Here is a 12,183-nt window from a genome sequence, read left to right on the forward strand (position 1 = left end):
TCATTACGGCCGTGTTTAATTAACACACTGCAGCAGCAGCAGATGGCCGGCGACAGCGGGGAGCGGAAACGGCTGCCGAAGAGACCTTCATCCGGCCACAGCGGGGAGAAAGCGAGCGGCAGTGGAACCGAGACGGACCGGACTCCGGCCAGACCCGAGAGCTGCGCGGATCGCGGCGGCCGTAAAGAGCGGAGAGGGAAAGAGAACAGCGCGGGGAGGGGGAGCGCGTCGGCCCGGGCAAACCCGGAGAAGATGGAGGACGCGGTGACGGAGTGTTGCGGATCCGCAGACAGGGCAGACCCCGGCCTTTTCTTCGACGAGGACAGCAACCACATTTTCCCAGTAGAGCAGTTCTTCGGAAACCTGGACGCGGTTCAGGTAACCTTACCGCTTTTCCACGTGACCTACCGGTTTATTTTATTTATTTGACCTTGGGTCATAATTATTAGTTGTCTCGTCATAGCATAAGTGTTTCTCTCTCTCTCTGTCTCCAAAATATTAAAGCAGACCCCTGTTTTTCACTCATGGTGCTATTCTTCTTCTTCCCACTATAATGGTGTAATGTGGGCCCCTAAACTTACATCCTGCGCACGTGACGCGTGTCCCTGTTGTGTTTACACGCACGTGCAGAATTCAAAACAAACTCACCAAATTCTCACCTCACAATCAATCAAGAAGAAGAAACCTTTATTCGTCACATGCACACTTCAAGCACAGTGAAATTCATCCTCTGCATTTAACCCATCTGAAGCAGTGAACACACACGCACACACTCAGAGCAGTGGGCAGCCACACCAGAGCGCCCGGGGAGCGGTCAGGTACCTTGCTCAAGGGTACCTCGGCCCAAGACCACCCCACGTCAACCTAACTGCATGTCTTTGGACTGTGGGGGAAACCGGAGGAAACCCACGCAGACACAGGGAGAACATGCAAACGCCACACAGAAAGGCCTTCGCCAGCCGCTGGGTTCGAACCCGGAACCTTCTTGCTGTGAGGCGACTGTGCTAACCACTACGCCACCGTGCCACCCAATCAATCAGTCCTGGAGAGAATCCCATTTCAGAGGGAAAAAATGGGGGGGGAAATGAAGAACGTATTTCATTATGACACAATAAAGACTTATTTCATAGTAATGAGGACATTTTTCTCAAAATTATTTAGATTAAGAAACCTTTATTTATCACATGCACACTTCAAGCACGGTGAAATTCATCCTCTGCATTTAACGCATCTGAAGCAGTGAACACATGCCTAGAGAACATGCAAACTCCACGCAGAAAGGCCCTCACCAGCCGCCGGGTTCGAACCCGGAACCTTCTTGCTGTGAGGCGACTGTGCTAACCACTACACCACTGTGCCACTCACAGTGGTGGCACGGTGGGCAGCATTTAATCTAATCTAATTAGATTAGATTAATCTTTTTTTTTTTGTAACTTTATTTATAGGTTTTTACAATTATACAAACAACAACAGCATCCCAGATCCCACCCACCCAAGGGTACACATAACACATACATTACTCAGTTTAATTTAAAAAAAAGACATTGAAATATAGCAAGAGGAAAATAGAAATGAGAGTAGTTAAAAATATGTATATAATAATAATAATAACAACAATAATAATAACAACAATAATAATAATAAAAGGGGTCTGCTACCTTGAGGAACATTTTAACATTTAGACACACTTTTTATAGATTTGTTTGTGAGTGTCCATTTACAAACAGTGTAACTGTGCTGCACCCAGTGCCCTACCAGTCCAGTTGACATGTGCACTATTGACGCTCAAGAGAAAGAAAGACTGTCTGCAAACTCTAGAAAAGGACTCCATGTATTGTGAAACCTGCTAGAAGACTTACCCCTTGAGTATCTAAGCTTTTCTAGGGGCAAAAAAGCCAAGACCTCTTTTACCCAACAAAGGAAGGACGGGGGATTAGCAGACTTCCATTGCCGCAAGATAAGTTTCCTAGCAAGAAGTGAAGCAAATGCAATGGTGTGTGCTTGGGACGTAGAGATCTGAACATTATCATCTACAACCCCAAAAATAGCAGTGATTGGGTCTAATGGGATGTGCCTGCCACACATATGTGTAAAACCATCAAATATATGCATCCAGAAATTAGTCAGTGATGGACATGACCAGAACATATGTCCAAGAGTGGCCAAGCCCTGATGACATCTCAAACAATGTGGGTCAGTGTTTGGGTAAATGTTAGCCAACCGTTCCCTGGAGAAATGAAGCCTGTGTAGAATCTTAAACTGAATCAAATTGTGGCTAAGGCATAAAGATGAAGTATGAATCCAATCCAGGCAACCTTCCCAGGTCAGCGCTGAGATTGGAACACCAAGGTCCCGTTCCCAAGTGCATCTAATCTTCTCGGTGGAAGGCATAGCGAGATTCAAAATAATGTTGTACATAAAAGAAATGTTGCCCTTAAGAGTAGGATCCCGCCCAAGTATTCTGTCAAGCAAATCATTATCAGGTAAGTGAGGAAATGGGTAATGTTCTCTGGCAAAACTGCGGGCCTGTAAGTATTTGAAGAAGTGGACCTGGGTTAGCGAAAAATTCTTACGTAGAGTCTCAAAAGAAGTAAAGGTGTTACTCAAAAATAAATCACTGAAAAACACTATGCCACTATTGTACCATAAACGAAAAGCTGAGTCCGTTTTTGCAGCAGGGAAAATATCATTATTAGTTATGGGCATAAAACCACTGGAGTGGGCCAGGTTAAAATGTTTTCTAAATTGATGCCATATTTTAAGAGTGTTTTGTCACAAGATTAGAAGGGGAGTAGTTGGATTTTTTAGAAAAGGAGGTGCAAAGGCTAGGTAGTGGTGTAGAAGAGGGACATGATTCAATTTCCATGGCCACCCAGGTGGCGCTCTGCCCTGTTCTGAATGATGTAATCCAATAGGGCAATTTAGAGAGATTGGCCGCCCAGTAGTAGAACATAAAGTTGGGAATCGCAAGTCCGCCTGCTAGTTTGGGCATCTCTAGGATAGCCCTCCTTGCTCTTGGGACAGAGTTGTGCCAAATAAATGATGAAATATGTGAATTCAGATCCTTAAAGTAAAAGGGAGAAACAATGGTAACATTTGAAACGCGTACAAAAATTGAGGGAGGACTGTCATCTTCACTGTGTTAACACCACGGGCGCAGATAGAGGGGGGGACGGGGGGGATTCGTCCCACCCAGATTTAAATTCACCTCGTTCGGTCCCCCCCACTTATAGGGAGGAAAAAACGTCTATGCTGTTTTTCTTTGCATAAGGCAAACCTCACGGAAAAATCAAAAGACTAATTACCATTCGGTTTATTGAGGTGCACAGCAGTACATACATAGTTGCAACTGCGCAGACTGCACAGGTTGCGAGCTCGAGCTTGGTTGCTATGGTTACCCACAACAAGTTTGACAGGCATATCGGGGACAGCTCCTCCTAGTTCAGGACCCCAACACGGCATGATGAAGGGTGCCAAAAGGCAGAAAACGATTGCATCGTTTTTTCAAAAACCAACGACTGTAAGTAAACTGTGCCTTACTTTATCATATCACCTTGCAATTTTTTGATAGTCTGTTCAAAGTAATGTCGTAGTGAAAGTAAAATCGTATGGAGTGATGCCTTTCTGGTAGCCTCCTTCTTTCGGTGGTAGCCTGTAGATACAGTGCTCAGAAGGCAGTTTTAATGTTTAATCTGGCATTCCCTGCCATAATTTCAGTGAGCATACTGTTTCATAAGGAAACTTTGCGAAGAGTTGTTGACTGACTGCCGCTCACGCAACACACAGGCATAGTTAGAAAGTCAGGATGCACTGGTTTACACTTTATACACACACACGTAGCCCAGCCTCTCGCTATGTTTAACAGTTGGAACTTAGCGGTTTTAAAACTAGTTTTGCAATTTCTGTGCGTGATGATAATGTGTAAACTTTGGATTTCCATAGGCTATGTTAAAATGTTATCATTGTCCTGGCCTGCAGGTAGTTCCTGGTGATGGCAGTGAGGGAGGTGAAATAACATTTATACACACTACCGTTCAAAAGTTTGGGCTCACCCAGACAATTTTGTGTTTTTCATGAAAAGTCACACTTTTATTTACCACCATAAGTTGTAAAATGAATAGAAAATATAAAGACATTTTTCTGGCCATTTTGAGCATTTAATCAACCCCACAAATGTGAAGCTCCAGAAACTCAATCTGCTCAAAGGAAGGTCAGTTTTATAGCTTCTCTAAAGAGCTAAACTGTTTTCAGCTGTGCTAACATGATTGTACAAGGGTTTTCTAATCATCCATTAGCCTTCTGAGGCAATGAGCAAACACATTGTACCATTAGAACACTGGAGTGAGAGTTGCTGGAAATGGGCCTCTATACACCTATGGAGATATTGCACCAAAAACCAGACATTTGCAGCTAGAATAGTCATTTACCACATTAGCAATGTATAGAGTGGATTTCTGATTAGTTTAAAGTGATCTTCATTGAAAAGAACCGTGCTTTTTCTTTCAAAAATAAGGACATTTCAAAGTGACCCCAAACTTTTGAACGGTAGTGTGTGTGTATAATATATATATATATATATATATATATATATATATATATATATATATATATATACACACACACATATATATATATATATATATATACACAAAATGGAATCATTTGCTGACAGCTCAGTCCCCCCCAGTTCAAAAATCCTATCTGCGCCCCTGGTTAACACGGCCTGCTAGTGAAATAGGCAAGGTAGACCACCGCTTCAGATCAAGTTTCATTTTTTCAATTAACCTTTTAAAATTGGCCTCATGTAAGTTTTTGTAGGAGCATGTGACCACAATACCAAGATACGTAAATGATTCTCTGTCCAGTCTGAATGGGCAAGCATTATAATCAAGATTTTGTGCCAAACTGTTAATAGGAAAAATAATGCTTTTAGAAAAATTCAACTTATAACCAGATATCCTTTTAGCATAATTTAGGAGATGCATGACATAGGGTAAAGAAACTGCAGGGTCAGAGAGATACAAAAGAAGGTCGTCAGCATAGAGTGAAACCTTATGGGTGAAGCCCCCCCTCACAGTGCCAGGAACTCTATTGTCAGCTCTGAGAGCTATGGCCAAGGGTTCAATTGCTAAATTAAACAAAAAGGGTGATAGACAGCAGCCCTGCCTCACCCCGTGTTGGAGGGTAAAGAAATTAGAGTTTATTAAGTTAGTGCGCACGGCAGCCTGAGGAGTACTGTAAATTATGTTCATCCATGTAAGAAAAGTTGGGCCAAAACCGAATCTACCAAGCGCTTCAAAGAGGAATGACCACTGGATGCGGTCAAAAGCCCTCTCCGCATCTAGAGAGAGTAGAACTTCAGGAGTATCAGAGGAATGTTTGGAATGAAGTATGCTGAGAAGACGCCGCATGTTGAAAAAGGATTGCCTACCAGGCATGAAACCTGTTTGATCAGTGGAAATGAGATCAGAGATAACAGTTTCCAGTCGACGTGCTAAGATTTTTGTGAGAACTTTATAGTCATAACAAAGGAGGCTTATTGGGCGATATGCACTGCATTCCAGGGGGTCCTTTCCCTTCTTTAATAAGAGTGTTATTACAGCCTGGTTCATGGTATCTGGCATTCTCTTCGAAGATAGAATATCTGCATACAGACGACTTAAGATGGGTGCCAATTTATTGGAAAAGCCTTTATAAAATTCAACTGATATCCCATCAGGGCCCGCTGCCTTTCCGCTTTGCAAAGAGCCGATAGCTTGTGTGATTTCTTGGCATGATATAGGGGCATCGGTAAAAGCTTGTGCTTCCTGACTTATCTGTGGAATTTCAAGTTTATCCAAGAACTCTTGAATCTCCCCAATATCAGCATTTGCCTCTGATGTATAAATATCTGTGTAATAATCTCTAAATTGGTCATTAATAGCCTGTGGGTGAGTGGTGATTTTATCTGGTGCAATGCGAATTTCAGGGATAGTGGTTTTAGCCGTTTTCTGACGTAGTTGATGAGCGAGGAGTCTACCTGCTTTGTCACTGTGTTCATAATATGTTTGCTTTGATTTAAAGAGAAGTTGTTCTGTGTCTTTGATGGATAAGCAGTCATATTCAGATTTTAATAGCAGGCGTTCTTTATGTAAGTTTGAATCAGAAAGATCAGAAGCAGCCCTACTGTCTAGGCCCTTTATGGCCCTTTTCCACTACCCTTTTTCAGCTCACTTCAGCTCGCTTCAGCTCACTTCAGCCCGACACGGCTCACGTTTCGACTACCTCAGAACAGCACGACTCGGCTCGCTTCAGCCCTGCTCAGCCCCCAAAACTCGCACGGTTTTGGAGTGGGGCTGAAGCGAGTCAAACCGAGCCGAGTGGGGCTAGGGGCGTGAGGAGACACTCCCCTGTGCACTGATTGGTGAGGAGGAGTGTCCTCACATGCCCACACACGCCCCACGAGCACGCTGGGATCTGTAAACACCGTAAACCCGGAAGAAGAAGAATTACGAATTACGAGAATTTCTGAAGCCTTATGCGCCTCGCCTCATCTATACGCTCTTGCCAGTATCTGTTGGCGTTGTCGGTGACAACAAGCCACAGCACCAAGACCAGCAACACTAACGACTCCATTTTTATTGTTTACTATCCGGGTCGTGAGACTACCGCTTAAAAGGTCACTGATGTCACTGTTTGCGCCGCCTAACGACATCATGTGACGTCCACCCACTTTCGCTAACTCCATCCAATGTGTCCACCCACTTCCAGCCAGCACGGTAGCGCGGTTGTAGTCGAAATGCAACTCCAACAGCCCCGCTCAGCTCGACTCAGCCCAACTCAGCACGGCACGGCTCAGCCCAACTCAGCCGCGTTTGTAGTGGAAAAGCGGCATTATTTTCCTTGATAGTTCAGTAAGTTGAAAATTACGCGCTGGTCGCAAGTTTGCTGTGTAGGAGATTATTTGGCCTCTTATATATGTTTTAAATGCCTCCCAAATTGTGCTGTAAGACACATCAGGCATTGTGTTTGTTTCAAAAAAGAAATCTATTTGACTACTAAGGAAATTAGTAAAATTCTTGTCATTAAGTAGCAATGGGTCAAAGCGCCATGTTCTGTGTTTAGTGCTACTATTAGGCATTCGAAGATCTAACTGCAGAGGGCAGTGATCTGATATAATAATACTGTGGTATTTTGAGTGATTGACAAAAGAAAGAGACCTATCATCAACAAGAAAGTAATCTATCCTTGAGAAAGACCTATGTACGGGAGAGTAAAAAGAGTACTGCCTGGTTGTTGGATTAGAACTTCTCCAAGGATCCCGTAACTTGTAATGACTTAAAAACGACAGAAGGACCTCACCAGACTTGGAAACACCGACCTGTGTCCCAACCCTGGACCTATCTAAAATCGGGTCTAGAACACAATTGAAGTCTCCTCCCATTATTAGATGATGTGAATTGATATCTGGTAGCTTGGCTATGAACTGTGAGAAAAACTGTGGATTGTCCCAATTGGGACCATATACGTTAGCTAGCATGATGGGAGTACCAAATAGTTTTCCTGTGACTGATATATCGTCCATTTGTATCAGTGATAACCTGCGACGGAGCAAAGGGCGTCCCCCTTTTAATCAAGATTGCCACCCCTCTGGCTCTGGCCCCATAGTTAGAACAGAAAATGTGATCAACCCAACCCCTTTGTAATTTAGAGCATTCAGTAGTCAGAAGATGGGTCTCCTGTAAGAAAATAATATCTGGACCTAATGATTTTAAATGTGTGAAAATACGGGTACGTTTGATTGGGTGATTCATCCCCTTCACATTCCAACTGATGAGGCGTGTGGCACAGGGCAAACAGCCACTCTGTGAAGTCATATTTTAAATGAACACTCAGGGAAATTCAGTACTAAAAGGTCCCAGTGGTGAGCAGACAAGACACATACATTGAAAAAAAAAAAACCATAAAATGTGTTGTGTAAAATCAAAGAAGAAAAAAAGTAACTGTACCCTATTCCCCTATGCCGACCTCCCCCCAACCTGGAGATCGCATAAACAACCCCTAGAAAGTGAAAGCACATAGCTCTACAGGTACCTTAACTGCTAAACTATGCAGTCTGCAGGGAGTAAGAAATGATGATGAACAGAGGTACATTACAAACTTTGATATCACCTAAAGACGTATTTAGCCTCTCTTTTTTTAAGAAACAAAAAATGACCAGCTGTCACATCCAACCTTTTAACCATAGAAAACATGAAATGATGAAATAAGTAGTTTACAAACCAACCAAGATGCAGTGAGAAGACTAAGCTGCTAATAAGACGATAAATTTGTCCTGACTGCGGTTATTGCGGCTACACCAAACTTCTATTGTCCTAGTGACGTATGAAGGCCAAACATGAAGAAATAACAGGCTATATCCATAGTATGGTCTATGGCTATATCTCAAGAAAAACTAATATGTTGTCATTTAGTAGTCATTGTTGGTTAGTTAGCTCAAGATTAAAAAAAAAATGGAGAAAGGGAGAGATATCACCTTTGCAGTCCCATGAATAACACAGTCAATGTTGACGGCGAACAATGTTCTCAGTAACGTACGCCAGGGTAGCATCAGGGTCAGTAAAGAAAGACTCGACCCTGTTGAATGTAATGCGGAGCCGGGCTGGAAAGAGAAGCCCAAACTTGACTCCAGGGGCATCCCTCAGAATCTGTTTGACACCATAAAACGCCGCCTGTGCTTTGGCCACTCGCGCAGTGTAATCAGGGAAGACAGAGATGGTCATGTCATGAACTTTGATCTTCTGTTTAGTCCTCGCTAGGCGTAGAATTTCGTTGCAGTCCTCGAAGTAGTGAAGGTGTGCTATGACAGTCCTAGGTGGTTCCCCTTCTCCTGGAGCTTCCTGTAGTGAGCGATGTGATCGGTCGATCAGGGGAGCCTCGTCTAGCTTAAACGCCTCCTTGAGCAAAGCTGAGACCGCTGATGCAGAACAGCTGCCAGGAGATTCGGGTATACCGACTATCCTAACATTATTTCTGTGTGACCTCCCTTCTAAGTCATCACATTTCTTTTGAAGATCATCGGTTAACTCCGTCAGGCGCTTCACTTCGCGTTGTAGTGTAATTATGTCATCACTACACGTGGACAAGCTTTGCTCTGCGCCAGCTAGCGTGCTACGTAGCTCGGCTAGGTCTGAATTAGTAGTGTTTTTGAATTCTTCAAAACCAGATTTTAAAGCCAGACGCTCCGATTTGAAAAATCCCAGTTCACTTTCAAGTACAGCACGAATCTCCTTCTTCATTACACTAACTAGATCGTCACGTAGTTCACGTTTAAAGCCTTCAAAATCAAAAGACATCGGTGTGCTTTCTTCTGACGCCTTCGGTTCACCTGCAGTCTGACTTGTTAGCTTCGATGCAGATATGGTTGTTTGTCGTGTTTTGTTAGGTTTGGCCGACATCTGGCCTATCCAACACATGCACAACAAGGACAAAATAAACTTAAGTTGCAATTTACAGAGTACCTCTGAAAATAATAGTTTGACCGTAGTTTCCTGCAGAGCTACACAAAAACACGTCTTACTCCATGCTTGCTCAGCAGCGCCCCCTAGATTAGATTAATCTAATCTAGATTAGATTAGATTCAACTTTGTCATTGCACATGTCACAGGTACAAGGCAACGAAATACAGATTGCATCTAACCAGAAGTGCATAGCAGTAAATAACATAAGTGTAATACACATAAGTGAGACAGCTGACGGAAAAAAACTGTTCCTGAACCTGGTGGTTTTGGTCCGAAGGCTCCTGTAGCGCCTTCCAGAGGGCAGGAGAGTGAACAGTTTGTGTGCTGGATGGCAGGAGTCTTTGTTGATGTTTATCATAGCATAAGTGTTTCTCTCTCTCTCTCTCTCTCTCTCTCTCTCTCTCCAAAATATTAAAGCAGACCCCTATTTTTCACTCATGGTGCTGTTCTTCTTCCCACTATAATGGTGTAATGTGGGCCCCTGAACTTACATCCTGCGCACGTGATGCGTGTCCCTGTTGTGTTTACACGCACATGCAGGATTCAAAACAAACTCACCAAATTCTCACCTCATAATCAGTCAGTCAGTCAGTCCTGGAGAGTATCCCATTTCAACCTCTTGGGAGGGGAAAAAATGAAGAACGTATTTCATTATGACACAATAAAGAGTTATTTCATAGGAATGAGAACATTTTTCTCAAGATAATTTAGATTAGATTGAGAAACCTTTATTTGTCACATGCACAGTGAAATTCATCCTCTGCATTTAACCCATCTGAAGCAGTGAACACACACAGACAGACAGACAGAGCGCCCGGGGAGCAGTCAGGGGTCAGGTACCTTGCTCAAGGGCACCTTAGCCCAAGGCCACCCCACGTCAACCTAACTGCATGTCTTTGGACTGTGGGGGAAACCGGAGCACCCAGAGGAAACCCACGCAGACAACATGCAAACTCCACACAGAAAGGCCTTCGCCAGCCGCTGGGTTCGAACCTGGAACCTTCTTGCTGTGAGGCGACTGTGCTAACCACTACACTACCATGCCACCCATGGTGGTGACACGGTGGGCAGCATCTAATCAGGGATGAAAATCTTCCGGAAATACCCAGAAATCCGGATATTTGACAAAACTCTTGAAAATCTCCGGTTTTCCGAATGGAGAAATTTATTTTTCTGATTTTTCGCGTTCCTAGACGCGGCGTAATACTTGGCATCGTCCTTGCATGGGCGCAGTCCTTAAATAGCCCAAACATAGTTCATTGATTAACAAAGGGACACCTGTTTCTAACGGCGCGTGTGCCGGGGCTCGTTAGGCGTGCACGCGCACAAGGCGCACCTTCAGGTGCATGTGCTAAGGTGCGCAGTACACTGTTCTGCGCAAGCACAACACAATCACACTAGAAATCATGGTCAAGCTGCCAGTGGAGCTGCAGTCTTTTTAGTTGCGAATTGCGAGTATTTTCTCGTGTTATTAATTCGCTATGTCAAAACAAGCAAAACTTTCCTCCTTCTTTCGACGTGAAGAGAGGTAAGCAATTTATTATATTATTTTTTTCCATCAAAGTTACATTTTGTGGCTTTGAAGCTAAATTTTAGTGCCGTTTCTAAAATACAACATCAAGAAAACGTGGAAGAAACAGCAATAATGGAAGAGTCGGTTTCTAAGCTGCCTAAAACTAGCAATGGTAATTATTTTTTGTTACGTAATGCACTCAGGCTGCCAGTCAGTGTGTGACACACACACACACACACCCTACGCCCCTGATTTACATGAGAAATTTGGTATTCATTGGTGTGTTTAAATTTACAGACAATATGAACTAATGTAAACAATTGGCTTCAACTCGCATAAATATGAATTGGAAATTTTTAGTTCACTTTAGCTTATACAAACGTGCAACTCTACTAAAAGATTGATAAATGAGGCTCAATGTCCCCAACATTGAAACCTGAAAGCTTTAGAAACTCTAACAGACCTTTACTTTTTAACAGTACTGTTTTGGGATTTTGCTGAGTTTACCATCAACTGTCTGATTTTTTTCAAAGTAATGAACTGTGTAGCAGGAAAACCACTGTGTTTCCTAAATGCACTCCTGAAAATTACTCATTAACTAGGGGAATTAAATTTGGTATTTTTGACATGTTAATCATTAATGTACATGAAAGAAAAAGGCTTAAAAGTTATAACTTGTTTTAGTGAAAATAAGTACTAGAATGCAGGGTTTTGCACGTTATGTTATTAAAATATTTTTTGGGGACATTCCCCCCCCCCCCCCCCCATCTTAGTTTGACTTTCAAAAGTTCAGGAGGTTTTTCTTTGCTCCACTTTCATCTCCAATCTAATCTGATTAGATTAGGTTCAACTTTGTCATTGCACATGTCACAGGTACAAGGCAACGAAATGCAGGTTGCATCTAACCAGAAGTGCATAGCAGTAAATAACATAAGTGTAATACACATAAATATAAATGTACAGGAATTACAGGGTATGGAATGGTATTATGATATGATATTTACAGTATGCACAGAATGTGCAATATGAATGAACTATAGTGCAATGGTATGAAATATAGATATTTGCAGTATATACAAAACACGGTATGAATAAACAGTAGTGCAAATAGTGATAGTGCAGTGAAGTCAATTCAGTTTGTTGGGGGGGGGGGGGGTTGTTGGTGAGTGT

General features: G+C 42.9%; 1 protein-coding gene across 1 annotated transcript in view; it reads left to right on the forward strand.

Annotated features, from left to right (window-relative positions):
• Positions 1 to 12,183, forward strand: part of c10h1orf174 (chromosome 10 C1orf174 homolog) — a 27,178-nt gene continuing 14,995 nt past the window's right edge. Inside the window, exon 1 of the mRNA XM_060932162.1 lies at positions 1 to 378. Within this exon, the coding sequence (XP_060788145.1) occupies positions 43 to 378 (336 nt within the window). The 5' untranslated portion in view covers positions 1 to 42. The remainder of the gene's footprint in view (positions 379 to 12,183) is intronic.

The sequence above is a fragment of the Neoarius graeffei genome, chromosome 10, assembly GCF_027579695.1.
Source record: "Neoarius graeffei isolate fNeoGra1 chromosome 10, fNeoGra1.pri, whole genome shotgun sequence".
Classification (NCBI taxonomy): domain Eukaryota; kingdom Metazoa; phylum Chordata; class Actinopteri; order Siluriformes; family Ariidae; genus Neoarius; species Neoarius graeffei.